The sequence below is a fragment of the Nicotiana sylvestris genome, chromosome 4, assembly GCF_000393655.2.
Source record: "Nicotiana sylvestris chromosome 4, ASM39365v2, whole genome shotgun sequence".
In the NCBI taxonomy this organism is placed as follows: domain Eukaryota; kingdom Viridiplantae; phylum Streptophyta; class Magnoliopsida; order Solanales; family Solanaceae; genus Nicotiana; species Nicotiana sylvestris.
In genome coordinates this window covers 65,248,194-65,273,649 of record NC_091060.1, presented here as the reverse complement: position 1 = coordinate 65,273,649, position 25,456 = coordinate 65,248,194, and the positions used below count along the sequence as shown (strand labels likewise).

At 35.3% G+C, this 25,456-nt stretch overlaps 2 protein-coding genes across 2 annotated transcripts; both read right to left on the bottom strand.

Moving 5' to 3' along the window:
• Positions 1 to 14,620: 14,620 nt before the first annotated feature.
• LOC138889628 (uncharacterized) lies at positions 14,621 to 15,276 on the bottom strand. Its single transcript, XM_070172961.1, has 2 exons — positions 15,073 to 15,276; positions 14,621 to 14,869 (listed from the first exon to the last, which is right to left on the bottom strand). Exons 1-2 carry the CDS (start codon positions 15,274 to 15,276, stop codon positions 14,621 to 14,623), a joined length of 453 nt encoding a protein of 150 aa, XP_070029062.1.
• A 36-nt stretch (positions 15,277 to 15,312) lies between these two features.
• Positions 15,313 to 24,369, bottom strand: LOC104219505 (uncharacterized). The gene is made up of 5 exons (XM_070172960.1): positions 24,252 to 24,369; positions 16,555 to 16,758; positions 16,472 to 16,478; positions 15,826 to 16,376; positions 15,313 to 15,680 (listed from the first exon to the last, which is right to left on the bottom strand). The coding sequence occupies exons 1-5, from the start codon at positions 24,367 to 24,369 to the stop codon at positions 15,313 to 15,315; spliced, it is 1,248 nt and encodes a 415-aa protein (XP_070029061.1).
• Positions 24,370 to 25,456: the final 1,087 nt, after the last annotated feature.

The following is a 25,456-nucleotide window of genomic DNA, read 5'->3' as shown; positions in this document are numbered from 1 at the left end:
TGATGACGAGCCCCCTCGAGGGCCTCCCGTCGAGCTTGCCACCTCGCATTATCCTCCATGCTCTTGGCCTGCGCTAGGTGGATTTATCATCGACCTTGTATTGGATCGCATTAACCTGGGCCTTATTATTGGCCACATCGCCTCAGATCTGGCCACTTCGAGCTCTTTGGCCAAGTTGTCTAAATTGGACTGGAGCTCCTCAATTTTCTTTGCCTGGACCGAGGCCTTCTCCCTTGCAGCTCGAAGCTGAGACTCGGCGACTCCAGCTCTGCTTGGAAGACCTCCTTTTTTGAAGCTAAGATGTCCATACACCCCTTGAACTTTTCAGCCTCGGATTGCACTTCATCTATTTGCCTTTGAAGGTCCTTGATCTCTTCGAACCTTTGTCGAACCTGTAGAATTGGATCGTTAGTTGTTATCTCCAACTCATCTTCACTATCATGAAGCACTCGGAATACCTGCTCGGCCATCTCAGCATGCTCATCTCGAGTTGTCACCAAATCTGCCTGAAGCTTCTCACTAAAAAGCTTGTAGGTATCACATTTCTCAGTAAGGCCCTGAACTCAGCCTTGTGCTCCTCTTGGATTTGAAGGAAGACCTCATGATGCAGCACCAAAGCGTAAAAGTAAGGAGGAAAATGTTAGAACTATCTACAAGTAAAATTTTAAAAAAAGATAATGGAATGGCCCTCAAACTTACCCGATTCGAAGTGTGTTAAGCCTCGTTGAACAAACGAGCGGCTCCCACCGCATCCATTGCAGCTTGGTCCTCTTTGGTCATCAAGCATCTCAGGTAGCTAGTGATCCCCATGGGGGAGAGAGAAGACCCGAGGGTCCTCTAGAATAGTGAGAACTATGGTATGCCTACGATTGGGGTTAACACTGGGGGCTGGGAACCGATCCACTAGTTTCGGGCTCGATGAAGACCATTGACATCCGATGACGGTGTTTTCTTTGGCACCGATAAGTCACCAAAACCGGTGTTATCACCCGAAGCTTTGAACCCCACCCCATCTAGGAAGGTATGGATGTCAACTGGCGCCTAAAGACTCTCGCAAGGGGGACCTACCAAGTTAACAACTTTGCGAATTGTAGAGTCCGAAAATTGAAGGGACTCAGAGATATCAATCACTCCGAGTTCGTCCCTCGGGACATCTTTAGCTATTCGAGATTCCTTGCCTCCGTTTCCTTCTTCGATCATCTCAGTTTGGGATAGAGCGGCCTCGACCTTTTCTTGCTCTGAAATTTTGGCAGAAGCTCCCTTTCCAACCTCCTCCAGTTCGGGGAACTTTTGTATCGAAGCGCCAGCCCGCTTACGGGCTATCAGACTGGAACCTTCTTCCTCTTCGGACTCATCTCTTAGTTGATGGATCAAGTCCGGATGCATAGCATCGGTGTCACCCTTAGTCTTACGGGGCTTCCTCACCGGTCTTTTCTTTTTCAGGCCCGGAGAGCTCGAAGCCTAATTTCTTTTCTTTTCTTTTCTTTTCTTTATCCTACTTCGGGGCAGATGATAAGAGAAGTGCCTCTTCTTTAGCAGATGGGGGCCTCATTGCTACATCTTTTCCAAGGCCTACAAATGAAAAAAAAGCCGAGCAAGCTCGATACAAGACCCGAACGATAATTGTTATAAGAAAGAAAACTACCATGGTTACTGCCTCCAATTGACCCTTTGATAACTCTATGCAAGCACGCTCGGAGTAAGACTTCTGCGACACTAAGGCCTCATTTGTTTGCACTTAATGAAGGTGTGAATCTTAATTATTCAAATCTCTGACATTAAGTGTGTTTGTGTTAAAAGTCTGAATCTTAATTATTCAGATCTTAATCATTAAGTGTTCTTGTTTTCTTTTACTTCATAACGACTTAATGGGTCTGAATAGGTCTGTATGATTAAGATCTATAACGGAGATTTAATTTCATTAAGATACTATAACATATTCATTATTAATTGCCGCCACTGCCTACCACTATCAACTACCACCATGTCACCACCACCACCATAGTCAACCCCCACCACCACCACCACTTCCACCACCACCACCCCACCATCATCCTCAATTATAGCCGCCACCATTATCGACCATCACCACCCACTATCCCACCACTCTGACCACCATATATCATTCTCACCACAATCAATATTCATCCACCTCAACTACCACAACTGACCACCCCATCACCATCAACAACCACAGTCGGAACTGCCCATCATTATAACTTACCACCACCCACCTACCACCTTCCTCAGTCACAACTACTACCACCACCCGCCATTATTAGCTATCACTACCCACCACCACCATCCTCAATCATAATCGCCACCACTACCAATCATTACTAGCATGAACCACCATTATCAATCAAAACTACCACCAACCACCGCCTCTACTCGGCATTCACCTGTTAGCCATCACCACCATCAACTATCATATTTTAAAAAACTGTATATTTTATTAATAGAATTCAGATTAGTTAGTATTTATTTGAATTTTATGTTTATTAATTTTCAAATAAAGATAAATTTTATATATTCAGATGTTAAAAATCAAACACTCTTAATTATTTCTGTTCTGATCTTAATACACATCTTAATATATTCAGATGTGTATTCAAATTCAGATGGCTTAAGCTTAATACACATCTTGATATTTAGATTCAAACGTCTTAATCTTAAAAAAAAAAATGAGGCCTAAGCCCTCGACCCATTGCCTGAGATCGGGGATTACTTCCGGCACGTGGGCCACATCTGCAACACAAAAAAATTAGATGAAGAAAGAATATGAGAAGTAAAACGGCAAAGTTAGATATTCAAGTCAAAGTAATACTTACGATTCATGTTCTATTTTTCAGGAAATGACATATCTTCAGCAAGGATTAGGTCCGAGGTTTTTATTTGGAAAAATTAGCCCATCCAACCCCGGTCTGGGGCCTCGTCTATGCTTGAGAATGGGGGTTTGGTGGCTCGGCGGTAAAGCTTGATCAATCCTTCTCGATAAAGCGGGAACTATAGAGACGCATAAGGTGATCGAGGATAAAATGATGGCCCTCGATCTTGTTTACAAAAAATTGGAGGAGGATCACGATCCTCCAGAATGATGGATGGATCTGGCCAAGGGTCACATTGTATCTCTTGCAGAAGGCAATGATGATGGGGTCTAAAAGACCCAATGTGAAAGGATAAGTGTAAACAGTTAAAAACCCTTCCACTTGGGTAGTGATTGATTCCTCATGTGAGGGAACCACCACGTGCTTGTCAACCCAGTTGCAGTCCTTTTTAACTTGGTCGAGAAGACCATCGGTAATTGTGTATATGTATATCGACATCGGTTCGCATCGACCCGGTGTCGAAGGTGTATTCTCTACCTTAAAATCGGCAACAGTAGGGCACTTTGTCAGAACGAAGTCCTCTAGGGGAGGTTCCGCAATGGCTACATCACCGGCGGGCCTTGATGAAGAAGCGGTTTCCTTTTGTGGAACGGTTTTTGAAGTCTTAGCCATTTTTATAAATGGAGATGAATAAAACAAAGGAGGAGCGCTTGGTATTTTGTGATGAAACAAGTAAAGAAACTCAGAGATTTGAAAATAAAAAGCTCTGAGGAAGGTAGAGGATTTTTAAGATTGAGCGAAGAAGAATTGAAAGTAAAGTTTGAAAAAGGAAGAAAGATATATTTATAGGTTTAAGATGACGGTTCAAATCCGGTAGTGGCCGACCGTCGACTGGATCGCATTAAATGCCTAGGAAACTATACTGACGAGACGTTTCGATTACCTCTGTTGCTTACATCATGGATCTTACATCATGATGTATCGAGGTAAAGATTGAGGACTCAAGTCGTTTTTTTATTACTCTCCAAAAAATGAGGGGACTATTTGTATACGATCAAAATCGGGACTGCCCTTTTTGTGCAGCTGATTGAGGGAGGAGCATGATAAGTCAAGGATCGGCATCGATTTATATCAAATTGTGGTGTAGGGTTAGGTTGTCAAGCTCGAGACCACAAGACCAATTGAGATCGAGACTGACCAAAACCGAGACCACAAAACCGATTGAGATTAAGACCGACCAAAACCAAGACCGAATGAGACCGAGATCGATCAAGATCGGAACCGAATAAGATAGAGATCGAGGGAAGCTTATTATGTCGAATAACATAATGACAAAATATCCATAATCGGGCGAGAATCACGGAGCAAATCTTGGCACGTATCAAGAAGAAGCTGATTAATTAGTCAATCATGGAATTTCTTATTGTATTTAGAATTGTACCAAGAATAGGACTCCCCCACTATGTAAAGGGGGCCTGATCATTTGCAAAAGGCATCATATTCACGTTATTGAAAGCAATATATTCTCTTTATCTTAAGCTATAAATTTTTTCTTTGTTTATACTTTCCGGCAAAATATACACTTAATTCAAGGGCAGTGTAGCTCAAGGATCAAAGCAATACATTTCATTTGGTTTGCTCAATTTCTATTTGTAGTTAATTTTAGTATCAATTTACATTTTCTCTCAGTTTGTGCTAAGCAAATCACGTGTCCTTAAACCATAGTATAAATCTAATTGTTATCCGTTTTTAGGGTAAACATTCTAAGCAAACCCGCCAAAGATACGTGTATACGGTCGAGATCGAGCTCGTCTATTACATGTTAGATCGGGCTTGGACCCTGAGGGATTAGAGATCGACCCCAAGTTCCATCGAACCAGAACATGAGGTCAGAATACCCATTCTCGAGAGCATTGAGTCCATGATCCCGAATCGACCTTGACCACAAACGAGCTCGAGGAAACATTATCGGTATAACCAACAGAATATCAAAATAACAGAAGGTTGAAATGTCCGTGACCGGTCGGGTATTACAGCAGGAATCTCAGTATGTATCAATAAGGAACCAGCAAATCAGGAGATTTTTACCTTTTATAGAATTGTACTGTCACGCCCCGAACTTAGGGGCGATACCGGCACCCGGTGCCTCACCTATCCTTGCGTACCAACTTGCGACTAAGGGACTCTGAACATATGATGTCATACTTTGTTCATGGGCCACATTGCAAGACAACTGTGAATGCTGACTAAATATTAATATAAAGCTGAGCCGACAAGGCCATCATAATTATTGCAGACAAACCAACCAAATATACATACAAGGCCTGCAAGCCCAACATACTGCACTAACTGACAGGATATGTCTACAAGCCTCTACTGATGGATATATTGTGATCGAAATAGCTCCCCGACCTACTCATAACATATATACATATATACACAAGATGTACATAAAGCTCTAAACCCGGCAACTCCGAAAGGCATAGAGCTTACTGATTAGGCTGAACTCGAGCAACACTTAATGAGGAGGTCTACTCGCCTGTCTGTCTGAACTTGCACGCATGAAATGCAGCGCCCCACAAAAAAGGGACATCAGTACGAAATAATGTACCGAGTATATAAGGCAATATACTGAAAGCTAAAACTGAACTGATAATATAATAACTGGAAGTAACTGGGAGTCAAAGATAATCTGAAGATATGCTCACTTGTTGATACTGACTCAACTCTCTCAATATAGTAAGTAAAATATTTGTCCGGTCCTATAAGGCTCGGTATATATATAACTGCTCTGCCATAGTAAGCTCGCTCATAGGCACTAGGCCATACTAGGCTCTGTATCTCGGCCAACTGGGCTCTCTCATAGGCGCTCGACCATAGTAGGCTCGGTATATAACTTACCATCTGATCAGAGGTTGTTCAATAGGGGTCTGCCCATCGATTATCGCTCGATGGTAATGAAAATATTGTAATACTATATATATAGACTCTCTTCTCTCTTGACTTGAAAAAGGAAATACTCAATTGAATATGATTTCCCGATAAGGAGAATATTGTAACTTATAAGACTAGGAAAATCTACGTAAACTCCGGGATATGAATTTTTCTTTATGCCTCGTTATCAAACTCGTGTAATTATCAGATCATTCCAAAATGAAGGAAGGGCTTAGCCTTAACATACCTGGAGTAGGGAAAAATCTATATGATATTCTTGAAAAAGACTGTACCGTACTTCCTTAGAATCGAAAAATCTCACGTTACAGCTCTGACCATTGTAAATCACGTATGCAATCTTTTTGAAACGTGATGGTGTATCTTCACAACATTATTTGTGTAAATCACGTTGAAGAAGGCTTAAAGAATGCCAAAGTGCCTATATTTGTATGATTCACGTTCAAAAGTCTTAAGCTAAGTGAATCTTTTTAAATGTTCTAATAAGGTGACACCTTGCCATGTCTTTTATGAGTCACATATTGGCTTTTGTTGCCAAATTTAAGGGTTGCCATGTTTTTGTAGTTCAAGCCTTATCCAAAATCACCATTAATTAACCACTAATTTCATGATTAATTTGATAATCTTCCACTATCCAATAATTAACCAATTACTCATATAATTAAGAATTATTTCAAATTACTTAAAATATTACTCACTTTTAACACACCTTATACACCTTACTATCATGGTCATGTGGTACCTTGTATAGCATTAGTCCATAAATATCGGGTATTATGGCTCGGGCCGTTTTTTTATCCCAAAATGTCAAACCTCGACGAAGCTCATTTCCTTCGATTCGCTCACCCTCTCACCTTCACGAATTTACTTATCACTTGTTTGAAATGGCAAAATACTTATAATCTCAAAATAATCTCATTCCCAAACTTACGTTTAACTTACGATGAAATTTCTACGTTACGAAAATGCGAGATGTAACATGTACCTAAAATAGGACTCCCCTACCATATAAAAGGGGTTTGATTACTTGTAAACGACAGTAACAATCATTCAGAAGCAATATACTGTTATTTTTTCTTTAAAGTTCTTATTCAACTATGTCTTGACACTAATCGAAGTGCATTCTGTTCAAGGGTGGCTCACCTCCCAAAGCTCTAACTGTTCAATTCGTGTGGTTTGAATTTATTTTATCATACTTTATTTCAATTGCAATTTAATTTATCGCTTTGTATCAATTTAATCCACATATCCTTAAAACCACATACAAATTCAATTGTTATCCGATTTTGAGGGTAAACAATATGGATGGAAAATAAGGAGAAGACGAAGATGAAGGGAAATTAGTAGCTGAAGACAACGAAAATCGACATGATTGACTACAATGCCCTAATACCATGTGAATCTTACGGTGAAATTCAAGATCAGTAGGAGAGAGTAACAGCTTGTTCGGATGGTTGTTACATATCACTTCATAATGTATCGTATTGTATTGTATTGTACTGTACTGTATTGTATTGTTTGATGAATACAATGTTTGGATAGATTATATCGTTTGACGTCATTTCATGATATCATGCACCAACAATATAAAGAATAAACTTGTGATATTATAAACAAAAATGATGATACAGGGTAAAATTATTATATGAAATTATAGGATAAATGATAAAATAAAATTATTTAATTATAATGAAGGGTGAGATTGAGAGAAAAAGACAAGGTAACAACGCGACCACACAAAATCGATCGTTACATAAAGTGGCACATTTCGACGCTACATAACGACGGATTTAACGATACGATACAATAAATTTAAGTGACAATCAAAACAAACATCGTATTTAAAGTAACAATACGATACGATACAATAGGTAACAACCATCCAAACAAGCTGTAAATAAATGAAAGATGAATTAGGGCTCATCTGGCCATAAAAGAAATTTTACTTTTTTCAGAAAATATTCACTTTTTTCCAGAATTAGTTTTTGGCTATGAAAATTTCAACTCACTGGAAGTTGAATTTAGGAAATTTTCGAAAATCTAAAAAACTCTAAAAAGTTATTTTCCAAATTTTTTATTTCAAATCACTCATAAAAATTCAAAACATTTATATTCATGTCCAAACACAATTCTAATTTTTAAATACTATTTTCGCTTCAACTTTTTTTTTCACTTTTTTCCCGAACTTTCACAATTCTTATTTCCAAATGCCAAGTTAATCTTCCGATGATAAAAAAACCTCAGTATCTAGAAGCTACCCTGTAAAATTTATATGTACACCCTTGACTCAAAGGTACAAAATAAAATAACACTAGTACAAGCACTACTAAGCTAAGTTAAATAAAATATTACATGTACAATTAACTACAGCTTATGTACAAATGAATACAGCTCATCCAACAGTGACTTTGACCTTTTGCAAAAGTATGGGCCCCTTTAACAAGAAAATCCTTGAGAAGGGACACAGTCGGCCCAAGTTAGAACAACTACTCTTTGGTCCATATTTGGTAGGCAGTGGAGGCGTATTGATTTGATTGCTTCTTATGATATTTCCAGCAAAATCATGATGTTTGATCATGGTACGATGTATCATTTTCTACGTCGAGATGGGTTTTGCTCCACTCTTACTTAAATGTGGAAATAGTGTGTAGTTTATAGATTCAGCATAAATCAATAATTTTAATTTAAACTTATATTTTGTTTTAAAAAATCATTTAATACATACTAATTATTAATTTAAAATTTAATAACTAAAAAAATTAAAATTCTAAATTCACAAACTTCAAATCTGGGTCCACCTTGCTTTCAGTGCTTCAAACACGCATAATCTTGTAAGGAATTTTTACATTCCTATGTCATATAGGAAACCTTATTATCCTCAATGTTTAAGGTTTGACTTAATTACACTTAGTATACCAAATTACTAATTTTATACCATAATTAATTAAGGATATAATTAATTGTACGTTTTTTACTCCTTAATTAAAGGAATTTGTATATCCCAGTATCCCCACTCATCCTACGTTTCTCTCTCATAACCCCTCAGCTCCGCCCACGTTTTACTCATACCCACGTTCTTTTTACCATTTTCCATCTTCTGAAACCAAATCCTCCCTCTAAATTCACAAAAAATTGAAGAAACCCTTCAACAAAATTGGTTCCCTACTCCAGTTGAAGTTTATCAATGAAGAACAACAAAGCTTCGAAACAAAGTCCTAAAAAAATCAGCAGTAACTGATATACCCTCATTTGATTTAGGTGTTTTATCACCAAAATCACCCAAAAAGCAAGGCAAATCTCCACATGCAATTACAGAGACTACTCATAGTTCCTCTCCCCGACAAATCATAGCCGAGATAAGAACTAAACAAAAACATGATGTAGATGCTAGAGAAACTTCTACACCAGGCAAACAAGTCAAACGAAAAGGAAAAGAGATTTTGGTAGATGACGATTTTGTAGAAGAGGTCCCTAATCTTCGAACAGGAAAGAAAGCAAAGGTGTCTCCTAGATCGAAATATCCAAAAATGAAGAAACATTCAAAAACACAGCCTAAAATTGTTCGCAACCAATCATTTGTGAAGGTAAATATTTATTAGTTTCGTTTCTAATTTTTTTAGTTTGGTTTATGATGGTAAAATCTGTGTTATACGTGTTTTAGACAAGTGTAGAGTAATTGTCTTAATTTTGAAGATTATTTGTAGTTGTGATGTTCTGTCTTTATAGTTGTAGATATTTTGTAGTTATATTGTTAGGTAACTTGTACTATTTGAATCAGAATTATAGTTATCTTTTGTTGCTGCCTTTTTGTAGAAAATGCTTTAAATTGTAGATATTATGTAATCATTTGTAGTTATGTTGTAGATAAAATTTAGATGAATGTATCCTTTTTATGCATTTTATTAATGTGAAATAATTTATTATTTGTGCAGAATGAAAACTTTTTTGCCCCACATAATGTTGATTATGGGATGCTTAGATTCCACACTTTGTATGATCCTAGCATTCCTAGCCAGATTAAAGAGTTTCTATCCTCAAATGGGTTGAAGCTTTTCAAAAAGACGTGTTTTGGATACTTACTGTCTTTTCCCACCATATGCATGCAAAACCAAGTCATTCATCTTCTGATGAAGTATGAATTAACCAAATCCAATGCATCATATTTTTCTGTATAGTTAAAGGGTGAAACATTAAATTTTGGATTGAGTGAGTTTGCATTAATTACTGGTCTAAGATGTGTTACCCATGTTACTAATTTTGGTTATACTCCCACTTATGTTAGCAAAATAACGAGCAGTTATTTTCCTAACAAATTAAGAATGGAGAAGTCTTATTTGAAACAGATAGTAACCACTAGATCATGGGTAAACGATGAGGATGCGGTGAAGTTGTGCATCCTTTATCTTCTAGAATTTTTCATTTGTCCTTCGGACAAAGATCATGGTTCTTTTGTAGATCACTTTAGGTTCTATTTGGTAGAATCTGGGCAGTATGAGTCATACCCATGGGGTATTAAATCTTTCACCCAGATGATGGAATCTGTTAGGCACAGACTAAATCTGTATGTACATTCTTATCTCATACGGGGATGCTCACTAGCATTGCAAGTATGGCTTTATGAGTGTTGCTCTACTGTCAGCACTGATCTAGCTACAAGGTGTTCTAACTCAATACCTCGCATACTAAGATGATCAGCTAGTAAGGGGCAGATTTGGTTAGCTGCCTTTGAAGAGAAGATGATAAAGCCTGAGTGGATAAAAGTAAAGTTTCTTTTTTTATGATTATACATTTACCTTCAAAATATCTACAATTATTCTACATTTTCTGCCTTGATCAAACTAATTTATTTTTTCTCATTCAGTTTACCAACATAGGTGAATCTGGAAAAGAGATTGCAGTGTTGATTTTGCCCGACAAAATTGAGTACAAAGTTCAAGAAGGTGAAAAAACATCTGAGGTTCCCAATGCTGATCCTCCTACGTTGGAACCCAAACAAACAGATGGAGAAGAGGACAAGGAGTCTATTGCTAAGAAGATCAAAAAATTAGAAAAAGGAATTGAGCAGGTAATACATATAAACTACAATATATCTACAAAATATCTACAATATATCTACATTTCATAAACTGTCTACAAAATATATACAAATTTGTAAATTCTGATATATATCTATATATAATTGCATATGTTTTTGAATGTATGTTAGGACATATTATGAAGTTAATAACTTACTATATTGTAACTTGTAGGTTGATGGAAAGCTTGAAGATTTTAGGAAAGCTGTCTTTGTAGAACTCGATAGCCTTCAAGGGTTTATAAATGAGTCTGTGCAGACTATTTTGCAAATGATAAATAGTAGAAATGTGCAAGATGATGCAAAGGTAAGATCTGACTTTTATTTTTATAGCAAAACAATTTCGACATATGAAAAAATATATACAAACTAACATAAAATATTCAGTTTGCTGGCAGTTCAACAAAAAACAATGACCAACAAAAAAACTTGAACAATCAGCATTTTCAGTTCAATACTGGGGAACAAGTGCAGGCCAGCACCAGCAAAACAGGTATCTACAAAATACTTACAAAGTATCTACAATTTGTGTCAGTGTATATACAACATATCTACACTTATCCACAAATTATCTACAATTTTGATACACATATGCTACAACTTTCAAGACACCATTATCCAGTATTATTTACCATTTTTAATTATAAAACAGAGCATGTTGAAGGTGCAGTTGGTCAAGAAAATCTTCCAGCACATGGTGATTTATATACATATTTTCAAGTTGCAGCTGATGAAGACAAAACAGGTATCATACTGTCATTCAGAGATATTTTCTTGTTGTATAAATTTTAATATTCTTGTTAAGTAAGATATGAATTGTGTTACAGTGATGGAAGATATCAATGAACAGTCCCCAATTCACGGAGTGACAGTAGCAGCTCAGACATAACAGGTCATTGAGGAACATGACAATGAAGGTGCAGATGCACAGTATGTGGATCTAGGTGATTCAGAAGGATCAGGAGTTGAGAAGAAGGGGGTCACATTAGATGATTTTGAGTTGCCTGACAACTTATCCCAGTTGGTTAAGTTTGGCGAGCTAATGCAACACCTATGCATCCGGGGAGAACAAGGCATCCGGAAAAGCATGCCCGATCATCATTTATCCCTCTATATAGTTCTGGGGGCAGCAGCTCGGTTGGACCGAAAATTTTCTACCTCAAGCACCCTTTTACTATTGTTGTTGGTGAAGATGTAGATCCGGAGGTTTTAGATAACTTCAACAAGTGGTTATACCACTGTAGCGACAAAGGTTCAAACAGGTATGAATGCATAATTTGACACTTGCATTTCAGCATTTATCTTTTACATATCTAATTCAATCTACAATTTTTTTTTTGACATTTATTTGTTGTTACAAGAGGAAGGCTCCGTTTTCCATAAAGGATAATCAAATTAAGCCTTGGTTAGACCTTGGAGTGGTAAAGGTTGATAAGAAGGAATGGTTCTTTTCCCTGGCTCACCCCGGACAAGTCCTTAATGACTCGGTAAGTATCAAGGAGTCTATTCCCAAGATATGATTTGTAGATATTTTGTCTTCTGTTTTGTAGTTTAATTGTATTTATGTTATAGATATCTATAACATATGAAGATGACTTGTAGTATAAATTATAGATATGATGTAGATATGATTGTAAATGTTGTCTTTCTTGTATCTAGTGTAATTGTATTTAGGTTTCAGATTATGTATCATATTTGAAGATTATTTATAGTATAAATTCTATATATATTTTGTGGACAGAATAGTTTGTTGCTGTATTTCCTGTTTGTAGTGTAATTGTAGTTATTTTGTAGTTTATGTAGAACATTACAAGATTAATTGTAGTATAAAATGTAGATATAATGTAGACATGATTGTAGATGCTGTGTTACATGTTTGCCCAGTAACTGTAGATAAATTGTAGTTATTTTTAGATTATTTGAAGTTGACTTTGTAGTTTAAATTGTAGAGCTGTTTTTAGACATCATTTGTAGATTTTTTGTTTCTGTTTTGTAGTAAATTGTAGTTATAATGTAGTTTTATGTAGATTATTTGAAGTTGACTTGTTGTTTATATGCCAACTATTTTTGGTTGCAACACATTGATGTTTTAATGTATTACTTGAGGAAAAGAGGCAAGTATGACCCCAATAACAAAATCAGGTTTATCACAACGGATTGTTTGTTCAAGACCAGGATAGAACAAATTTATGAAAAGTTCATAAATTCACCTCCACAAAAGAAGTATTCGGATGTTAAACACCAAGATGTTATTGCAGAATATATTTTGGGGTATAGACTACTTGCCAATGTTGCATAGAATGAAGTTGACTATGTCATCATGCCCGTCAATATTGTAGAAAAATTCCATTGGGCGTTGGTCGTTTTCAACATTGCAGACAGGCAACTTTATGCGTATGATTCCATGGTCTCTTCATGCAACCATCAAGTTGTTGAATCTTGTGTCGAAAAGTTTTCTGTTATTATCCCTTTATATTTGTCATGCACTGGTTTCTATGGGAAGCGTAAAGACATTAACTTCAAGAATACAAAGGCATACATCGAGAAACCTGTTACCGACCCTCTTAACATTCAGCGCATCGTTGGAAAGATTCCACAGCAAAAAGAAGGGTCACTGTAAAAAATCTATTCTCTCTTTCTATGCATTTAATTCTTTTTTATTTTTAATCATTTGGTAAATATTTTTTAAAAAAAATTGTGTTATGAAGCGATTACGGTGTATTTGTTGCTGCCTTTGCGGAGTATGTTAGCCTTGAATATTTGTCAATTCCCGCAGAAGACCTTTCTGATATTGACCAACATCGTAGACGCTATGGAGCGCTCCTATGGGACTATGCTACAAAGAAGCAGGAAGATGGGTCAATCAGTGAAAGTGAGGTTACAGGCATACTAGCAAGGAGGAAGGATGCACATGCATTGAATGAGAAAACAAGAGTCCCGAGAAAGAAGAAGTAGTGTCATGTATATGTAATTTAGTTGATGCTATTTTGTAGGAGAAGTATAGCACACAACTTTCTGAACAATTCATTTGTGTTTTTATTGTAGCAGATCTTTTGTTTTGTTAATTTCTATCCAGTGTAGTAGTTCACTTGAAAATAACTTGGTGGTTTTATCTCCAGTTGTTTAATATTTACAGCACTTATTCTTCATTATCTTAAATGTAGTTATTATGTTGTTAGAATACACTTTATCTACAAAAAAAACTTTAAATTATCTACAATCTGGAAACACTGAATGTTGAGATTGTATATAATTTTATAGTTGAATATGTATATAATTTATAGGGAATACCTCCAGTTGTATTTAATTTCTGTATATAACTGTCAGTTCAAGTTAAATTAATTTTTTAACTTGTAGTTATATTGTAGATAATAAATATTAACTGCTATGTACAGAATGTCAAAAATGGAGGTAGATGCTTGACACAATACAAAAAGACATGTTAACAAACACAGAAACAAATTGAAATTAACTACATTATGATCTTTAAAAACTTAAACGATTACACACAAAATTCTGTTAACTTGAACACACTAACAATTATTTTGAAACTATTCTAACTACATGATATTTATTTCTTTTTGGGCACATTCTTGCAAGATCTTTTGTTATGCCCTTCACCTCCACAGTTGCCACATGACACCTTGTACTTCTTTGACTTTAGTTCATCATATGTTTTGTATCTTTCTTTTTGAGGTCTTCTCGGCTGCCTTTTCTCTCCCGTAGGTGGATTTACTACTTCATCAGATATATGTTGTGGCACATTTCATTTGCTTTCATCAGGAAGGAAATTTATTGGTATTTCATACGTACGCTGTAGGCTCTCCTTTGTGTAATACAGAGAGAAATAGTTTTCATAAGTTTCATTCCTGTGCCTTAAAGCTGCCAAAGCATGCGCACATGGAAGTTCATCAAGTTGGAACTGGCCACAGCTATATTTTTTGCTTTCAAGACACACAATGTACCGCTTCACACCATCTATCACAGTATGGATATGATCTGCTGAAGCACTCACCTACAATTACATAACAAACAGAAAGAAAAATATTTACAATCATAAAAATAGATTATCTACAATTTATCTACAACTTATCTACAAATTATCTACAATCTACAAATTAACTACAATTTGTCTACAATTTATCTATAATTTATCTACAATCTGGAAACATTGTATATTAAAATATTATTTTTCTGCACCAAATAAACATATCTTACCCTAAATTTCTGAGATAATGTTCTGTTCTCCAATTCTTTATTGAATTTGGACCCAAGGAATGTGAAAGTACCCTTTGCCTTCAATAACTTCTCGTTCGTCCAACGTTCAAGAAGTGTCCTCGTATACTCTAATAGGTCAAATATTGGCAGCTCTCTTGCATCTTTTGTTACAGTATTCAACGACTCTACAATGTTTGATGTCATAGTCCAAGTTCTATTCACCGTTGCATGTACTCTTGACTATCTATGATAGCCAACATCATAGAGGTATGATTTAACACGCGGGTCTATCTCTTCAATCTTCGACATTCTTTCATTAAATTCATCCAGAGTATATGACCGTGTTGTAGCAAAGTACAATTCATTTAATTGTAGATGACCCTTCTTGAACTTTGCCCTTATATTTGTCCAAATATGCCACATGCAAGAGTAGTGTGGCACGCTCGGATAGACAATTGATGTTGCTTTCAGGATACTCTCATTCTTATCTGAAACAACACACATTGAAGTTCTTTCACCATATGCTTGCTTGAATTTCTCAAAAAACCACTTCCACGATGCGTCGTTTTCCAAATCAACCACAGCATATGCCAAAGGAAATATTGTACCTACATTATTAGTCAAAAAATAATTAAATGGCAGCTTTGAAAATGCATATAAAAACACAAATACATATAAAATACAATATATCTACAAAGTATCTACAATGTATCTACAATTTATAAACTGCCTACAAAATAACTATAATTTTACCTGCTACATCCATTGTGCTTGTTGTCATCATAATCCCCCTATAGGCTGACTTTAAGAATGTCCCATCAACTACTACTACTGGTCTACAATATTCCCAACCATTTATTGATGTACAAAGAGCAACAAATGCATATAAGAAGCATTCATCTGCTGTCGTCTTCAATTTAACAACTGAACCAGGGTACGTCTTCTCAAGAATATAAAAATATTTTGGTAATTTGCTGTAGGAGTCAGCCGGATGACCTCTCAAAAACTGTAAAGCCTTTTCCTTTGCTCTCCATGCTTGCATGCAGCTTAAGTTCACTCCGTCTTGGGATAACATGTCAGTTTGTATGTCCTTTGGTGTGTAAACTGTCTTAGGATCACAATACTTTGGAATGACCATGCTACCAACTACAACTGCAATACGTTTGCGTTGTATGAATGTATCGTCCATTAAGGTGCATGTGTGTTGTCGGTTGAAACTCCTGACCTTGAACATTGCAGAATCATTAATTGATGTTGCCTTGAAGTGCCAATTACAGTTTTCTCCAATGCATATAAGCCAATAGCTACAAAAGAAATACATTTATAACACAGGTTATCAATGTAGATGTAACAAAAGAACTGTTTTAATATAAAGTAACACACTATACAATATAACTACTTTTCATCTACAATGTTTGAAAAACACATATCACAAGGAAAATACTGTTTATAATGATATTTTCACCATTAATATCTTCATACCTTCTGTGGCTAGATCTTTTAACCCTGAATTGGTACTGTGCATGACAAAATAGTGCTTCATTGCAGTTGCAATTGTTTGCTTGTCTTGATACACTTGTCCTTCTTCGATAACACTTTGTGTACCTTCAGTTATTATTTCACTTTGATATTCCTCTATGACGAGAAAGGCTGGCATATCAAGTAACTTTATTGTCCCAGACGAACCTGCATGAAAATAAAGATAAACAATGTCATTACAATTTTGTAGAATCTTTGTAGATAAATTGTAGATGAGAGAAAATTTTGTAGTCAATATTTTTTCCACATAGATTGTAGTTTAATTGTAGTATAAATGTAGTAATTATGTAGATACCCTTACAAATAATACTGCTTTATACATACTTAAACTGATTTGTAGTATATTTGTAGATTTTTGTAAAAAATTTGTAGATGAAGAGAAAATTTTGTAGTCAATATTTTTTCAACATAGATTGTAGTTTAGTTGTAGTAATTTTGTAGATAATCATGAAAACAATATTGCTTTATACATCCTAAAACTGATGTGTAGTTTATTTTTAGATAAATGTAGGAATTTTATAAATATTACCGTAAAATCAGACTTCCATAGAATTTAAAACATAACAAACTTGCACTTGCGTTCTCATTGGTAATAGTCAATTTCATATTGAAATCTCGTACACTTATAAATAACGGATACGATCCTAAGTTTTTATTCTCCTTTTGTCTCCATATACACACGAACCCCCATATCGTTCCTAATCTCCATTGGAGGACAATTCTCATTCACAATGTATTTGATTTCTACAATTTTTTCTGAAATATCAATCATTAATTGCTCTGCAATTGTAGAAATCAGCATACTGTAACTTGCATCCCCATCGAGCACAATGCCATCAACTTGAAAATCTCTAAATCTGCCATAGCTATCCCAATTCCCATTTAATTGTAGCATGATTGAGATTTTGGACATGATTGTGTGTCGTTGCTGAGGTATTGTTCAATATTTTGTCGCTTTTTGATTTTTTGGATTAAAAAAAAAGATGAAGAACAGAGTATCGATAGAATTGATTTCTACAATTTGACTTGAATTTGTTGAATATTTTGTCACTTTTTTTTTATCAGTGGATTGAGGAAAAAGTCGACGAACTGAGCTTTTGCAGAACTGATTTCTACAATTTGATTCGAATTTGTTGACGATTTTGTCTTTTTTTGATTTGAGGTTTAAGGAAAAATATCGAAGAACAGAGTTTTTGCAGAAAAGAGTCTATGTAATTTGATTTTAAATTGAAGATAAAGGATTTCCGTTTCAAATTTGATTTGAAGATCGCTAAATCAATTAGAATATTCTGTTCCTGATTTGTAGCGCGCCTAATTAGGAAGATTCAGTTACTAATAATTAGTATTTAATGAATGATATAATAATTGTAGAAAAAGTGTGAACATGACGGGTAAATTAGAAACTATGCACATATTTGGTAATAAAGTTTCATATATGGTATAAGAAGGAAAAAATCTCATCTTGTAATTTCTCTTGCACTAAAATCTAGTAGACTTGTGGCATATTCGATCAAACTTTTTAGAAATTATAGCCCGTTTGGCCAAGTTTTTTTTTGGGGCAAAAGTGCTTTTTTTTTTGCCAAAAGTACTTTTGGCCAAAAATTGAGGTGTTTGGCCAAGCTTTTGGAAGGAAAAAATTGCTTTTGAGGAGAAGCAGTTTTGGAGAAGCAGAAAAAAGTAGCTTCTCTCCAAAAAGACTTTTCTGAGAAGCACATTTGAGAAAAATACACTTAGAAGCACTTTTCAAAAGCTTGGCCAAACACTAATTACTGCTCAAAAGTGCTTTTCTAATTAATTAGCCAAACACAAATTACTTCTCACCAAAAGCACTTTTTTTAAAAGTACTTTTGAGAAAAACAATTTTCAAAATTAGCTGATTTTAGAAGCTTGGCCAAACGGGATATAATAGCATGTTTGGCCAAGCTTCTAAAATCAACTTATTTTTAAGAAGTACTTTTCTCAAAAGTACTTTTAATAAAAGTGCTTTTGGTGAGAAACAGTTTGTGTTAGGCTAATTAATTTGAAAAACACTTTTGAGCAGTAATTAGTGTTTGACCAAGCTTTTGAAAACTGCTTCTATGTATATTTTTCTCAAAAATGCTTCTCAAAAAGTGCTTTTGAAGAGAAAATATTTTTTTCTGCTTCTGCTTCTACTCAAAAACACTTTTTTTTCATCTAAAAGCTTAGCCAAATACCTCAATATTCGATCAAAAGTACTTTGGCCAAACAAAGCACTTTTGGCTAAAAAAAAAATTTGGCCAAACAGGCTATAAATACGTAAAACAGTAGATCAGTGCTTCACAACTAGTGACATGTAAGTTAAAGGAATTCTAAAAGTGACTATCCAATGGCCATGATATCGCATCTCCAATCGACCGTAATTGTTTTCGGTTCCCAGTTGGCTGTGGCTTTGTTGCCCGGTGAGTAGATTTCACATAAGGTACCTCAATTAATGATTTGTACTCAAGTATTTAAACTAAATTTTATAATTTTTTATATAACAGAAAATATAAATTCACATTTTTCTCGTGTAAAAGACAAATTTTAATACAATTCTTGCATTACAGTTATCATAAGTTTCAAATTTCTTAACAATTTAAAGCTTAAAACTTTGAGGCCGGCTCTAATAGGTTGAACTTGTGCCTTAGGCGCCTTAATTTGGGGTCCCATTTTTGTTAAATATAATAAATTTATAAGTATTTAAAAAATAATATTTAGTACTTTTAATACAAAGGTAGAGTTTTCATATAAAAGAAAAGAAAGCTCTTTAGATACATAAATAAAGTAATAATTTGGTTTACTTAAATATGGGTAGATGAATAGTTTTTCCAACATTTCAATTTTTTACTTCTTACTCCTTCATTAGATAACGAGTAAAAATTTTACTCTCCTTTTCTTAATTTGTCCAAGTCAATCTTTCTTTCCCCGATATCTTCATATTTTAGAAACCCATCATATTTCGTTTTAATATTCTTACTCGCCTTCTTTCTCCAAGAAATTTAAGCTTCCAATAGTTCTATACTTCTATTACTTTATAAAATCTTATCTAAAATTAATAATATTTCAAGAAAGATTAAATTAGTTGGCTGTATTATCAATCTATTATAAAAAAGATTATTAACAACTTTTTTTTCAAAAAGCTAGAAAAATTAAATTTTAAATAAAAACATATCGTATAACTTTTGTTTAAAGAATTTAGACTTCATATTAAACTTTAAGTTTAGGCACCACATATACTTAAGCCGCTCTTGCTTTATAGAACCAACTTTTTAAGTACTTTTTTATTCTGATAATTTTACTACACCATCACTTATGTAATACTTATAAGTTAGATCAAAACTATTACTAATATGTTTTAATAGAATGCTATCCTTTACACACACAAAAAAAAACTATTATTATCTCGTGTACAGTCAAATATAAAGGAGATAGAAAAATCCTGCATCTTGCAAAAGAAAGAAAATCGCACAGAAGGAACTTTTTTTTTTTGTTGAGAAATTTAGATTAACCAAAAAAAAATAAGATAAAAAAGAAGACATTACTTGAAAGATACCATATACACTGTTGTAGGGGAGGTACTAAAAGAAAAGGGGGTCCCACTAAAGGGGTTTTTTAGATAAGGACGAAGTCCAATATCCAACCTCAAATCCATCACGAGTCACGCCATCTTTTCAGAAGCTGCTGTGGATAACGACGTTTTCTGGATAAAGTTGGCCCACACTTGCTCTCTTCATGGGGGAGTCTAAACTTTGAACTATACATTACACGTGTAGACCCATAAATGAGATATGTTGACGTGGGTGAATGCTATTGGATAAGACATGCAAGTTTGGGTCCCACCAGGGAGGTATGTCATATTCTTGAGATATGTGTTAGTAGGGGAGAAATTCAAAAATAACCAGATTTATAGGTGGTCATTCAAAAATAAATATAGTTCCAAAAGTAATCGAAATTTAGTCACTTTTCATGTAAAGATAAATCTGAACGAAAATATTATTCAAAATTCGAAAAAATACTCTAGCATAATATATTATACTGGAACTCCAGTCTAATATACTGAGTTCCAGTATAATATACTGGAGTTCCAATATAATACACCGGTCCAGCATAATATACTAGAGTTTGGAGCACTGGTGCTCCAGTCTCCAGTATATTATACTGGAGCCAGCAAAGTATACCGGTCCAGCATAATATGCTGGAAGTTCATATACAGGTGCACCAAACTCTAGTATATTATACTGGATCGGTCTCTGTTGCAGCAAAATAGTGACTATTTTTATTGACTTGACAAACGCTGCCTATTTTTGAATGATCAGTTCCAAAACTGGCTAGACCGTGCTATTTTAATGTTGGTGGGTGGACGAGGAAAATGGAAGGAGCTATCAAGAGCCCGTTTGGACATAAGAAATTTTTTAATTTTTTTCGAAATTTATCATTTGGTCATAAAAATTTTACGTAATTTTTATTTGAAGATGCATTTTGGAATTTTTCTTAAATTTGAAAAATTTTAAAAAGCTGTTTTTCAAAATTTTCACTCTGATAACTCACAAACTTCAAAAACAACATAAAATTATATTCATGTCCAAACACAACTCTAATTTTTAAATAACATTTTCACTTAGAAGTATTTTTCACTTTTTTTAAATTTTTTTTACAATTCTTACGTCCAAACGTCAACCAAATTAGTATTAAATCAATATTCTTGGCGCTAGGGGTGGTGCTGGCGGTGCTATAGCATACAGGTTTAATAAAATTCAGTGGCTTTAATTTATATTTTATATTTTATTTAAAGAAGTTTATAAAAAATAAATTATTAATTTAAAATTTAATAACTTAAAATAGCAAAAATCTCAAATCCAAATACTTTATATGTTGACTGAATCTCTGTTGGCGTTGTCTGGTTGAATATTTTGTCAACCAAACGCAATATGCATTTGGATTCCTAATAGAAAGCTAATCCATCAAATATTTGATATTGCTGTAATCAGGTCCTCGTGTTTCTCTTAATTACAGTCATGCCATTATGGGAGCCATCTAACTTTTCGGACTTCAATTATATTTTCTTCCGCTTCGATTTATCTGTTCTGAATTACTGACAGTTGGTGTAGTAGTTTAATTATTTGTGACTATAATTTTATATTTTTTAGTGCATTAAGTATCTTATATTTTAATGTTTTAATAATAAATTGTTCTACGTTTGAACTTAATTGAGTTATTTTTATAGGACCATTTTGTTTCACCAAAAATCTGAGTCCTTGGTCAAAGCTAAAAGAGAAATTCGGGTTACTGATAATCAGGAGACAAAAAATAAAATACTTTTGAGAACAATGGTAGAAGGTAAATAGATAAGTATTTCAATGAATTCTCAATAGTATTCCGTGTCCTTACAAATGATGATACTTCTTCCTTTTATAGATCATTCTAGGTAAAGGAATAAAGCTTCAGCTTTAATGATATAATCATGAGCAATAAATGACATTAAATAAGCCGTTATACAATCATTCCTATTAAATACCAACTTTATAACGTATCAGACATTTAATAATGAATTTGGACTCCTTTCTGTCATCTGATCCTTGCTTTCAATGCTTTCTAATCCGTTGGTTGTAAATAATTTAAATTGGTACGAGACTCGTATCTATACGTCATCTCGTGCTTATTTAAATTCTTCTTCCCGTGACTGTTTTCACCGTGCCTCTTAGTCAATTGTTGTTCTTTGACCATTCAACTAATCCACGTGTCATGCCACATCATTTTTAATATAAATTCAGTTTTTTTTCCAATACAGATAGTCCCCCCACTTTCTATTTTTTTATCAATTAAATAATTGGGAAGTGGATCTTCATGTAAAAAGAACTTTTGCCACAATTAATGCTCATGACAGTACTAACGTCTCAGCAGTCTTTCCCATTTAATGTTCTGTCCATGTGTCATTTTATAATTGATTCCTCTATTCATACCCTTCTTCGAGACTTCTTCATTTTCACTATTTACGAAGTGATAGCTGCCTTTATTATAGGCTTTTCATCATTATACTTAAAAAGTTGACGGCTCCCATTTTACACATAACTTTGTCTTCCTTTGTCTTCTTCACAAATCTTCAGCACATACTTTCTTCTTAACAATGTCTTCTTCAAACCCTAACCGTAAAAAAGTTCCAATTCTAGATCAGTTCCCCAACGCCCCTGTTAGACACAGAAGAGGTGGAGGAAGTAGGCTTCGAACAGGGTTAGAATCTACGCGAGGCAGCTCCTCTGGTTCTTCTTCAAGGAGTTTTGTCCCAAAAGCCCCTTCTTCTAAAAGTAGGGAAATTCTTGATACTTCTCAAGAACCCTCAGTTGATGATATAGTTCCCGGCGATTTGTCTTTTGAAAGTGACAAAACGTCTCTTCAAAAACAAATTAAAAATTTAGAAAGAGCCGATACTTACCCAACATTAGTAACCGAGCTTACAATCCCCACCATAAGAAGAGATTGTAACTGGAAGGATAGTCTCCGAATGTCAATTCCTTCCCCAAATCAAAGAATTTCCTCTTTTAGAAATGGGTATTCTTCTGTTTACACTTACCCCTTCACTTTAGGTTTTAATCCTCCGATTGACCCAGTTATTCTCGATTTTTGTCGTTTCTTTACAATTTGTTTGGCCCAAATTGGTCCATTGGTGTGGAGAACAGTGACTTGTTTGAGATATTTATCATCCAAGGCCAATGTCAATTTCACCTTTTCTCATCTCATTCATCTATACCATCCCAACTTAATACGCCATGGGGTTTTCACCTTAACTGCAAGGAGCAAAAAAGTTTTGGTAAACCCTGAGGATGACAAAGATCGTGGATGGTATATCCGTTACGTTGCTGTCCGTACAGTGGATTTGATTGGCGAAACAAATATTCCCTTTCCTGAGAAGTGGAATTTTGAACGTAAGTTTTCCTCTTATTTACCGTACCTACTTTTGAGAATTTCAAAAGAATGTTGTTTTTAACCTCGTCCCTTCTTGGTTTTTTGTAGCAACCATGGGAGATGTGGAACCTATTCCCAACTTTCGTGGTTGGGTAGACTCACTTTTGAAGATTGCTACTAGGGAGCAGAGAACTTGGAAATCAATTTCTTCTTTACATGGCTGGAAAGTCAAAACACATGGTATCCCCCCTTTTTTTTAATTTTTTTTTGTTTTACATGTTAAGCACTTTTTCCTCAACATTAATCATGTATATCCATTCTTTAATCAGGATTTGGCATTAGAGGAATGATAGCTGAAGTAGCTATGGCCATTCGCATGTCTGCGAATGCTGCTCTGGATTTAGATAAGGCTCGAGCCTTGCTGCCTAAAAGAAAAGCTACAAAGGAAAGTTCTGAAGAAGAAGAGGAGGGTACCTCCCTAATTACCAGGCCAAGGGCCAGGAGACGAATAATCATTGATAATGAAATTGAAAACACTCCTGCTCGTACCTCCGCCACCGAGCCTGTTTTGATTCAATCTGATGAGGATGTCGAACCAAGAGATAATAATGAGTCAATTCAGCACCTTTTTGACAGTGGTTTCGAGAGTGGCGAGCTCGGACCTGTTTTTGATGAAGCTCCTCTTTCCTAATTTGTTCCTATTTCCTCCATTCCTCTGCCAGCCGTAAGTGTTTCTTTACCAGCTTTAACAACTTCCGTTTGTTTGCCAATTTCTACTGCTCCTATATTTGTTCCTTTGGCTGCTTCAACCGCACCTGCTTCTGCTTCGATGTTGGTTTCTACATATTTTCCCTCCATTCCTTCCGTTGCTCCTCTTCCCTCTGTTCATCATACAGAGACAGGTTCTAGCAGCGGAAATATGACAATGAGAAGTGTTACTTTGGAGGTTCCTGCCAATCATAGCCTCCTGAGGAAGACCGACAGAGCCGATGTTTGGCTCGAACCTCTAATTGGAGATATCGAGAAGAAGAAGATGGAGAGCCATAGCTGCTTAACTTTGATGAACGACATAGTTCATTCTACTTTGAAGGTATTTCTACCAACAAGTTTTTTTTCTTTTTTTTTTAAATTATCTTCAATTTCTCATTTCCATGACTTACCTCTGTAGGCTAACCTTATTAGCACGGAATTAATGAGAAGAATTTCCTTACTGGAAAGAAAAGCTCGTGAGTCTGAAAAGTCTGTCCACGAGGCTGAGGAAATAGCTAGGGGAGCCCAACTTGAAGCAACCAACTGGAAGGAGCAGTTCGAAAATGCTCAAGGGACTATAGAAGAGTTGCAAGAAGATAAAAACCTCCTAGAGCAGCAAAACCGTGGTTTAACTTCTTGAACTGGCAACAGTCAAAGCCTCTTCAAGCCAATTGAAAAGAGACAAAGAGCTTTTGGAATGCTCTTTGTCAGAACAATTATCCAGAGCTAGTGAAGAAGTTAGAGAGCTGAAGGCACTTTTGGCTAAAAAGGAAGAATATGCAGGAGAGTTAGTGCAAAGCTTGACTCAAGCTCAGGCTGACTTACAGACTTCTTCTGACGAGATTCAAGCCTTGAAGAGTTCTCATGCTTCTCTTGAAGCTTCCCTTGATTCCCATTTAGCTGAAAATCAAATTTTAAAAAACGATCTTGCTATGTGGGAAAAGGAATATGGACTTCTAGAGGAAAATTTTAACATAGAAGTGAGTTGGGCTTTTCTGAATTCTCGTCGTGATGCTTTGACGGAAGCTGCTCAAGAGGGTTTTGACTTGCAGTCTGAACTGGCCAAAGTCATAGATACCATCGAGAAAAGCCAACAGTCTACTGATACTCCTTCTCCTGCCCTTGAAGTTCCTGAAAATGTTGCTATTCCAGCTTCAGAGGGTGAAACTTCTACAACCCAGTCTGTGGAAGTTGA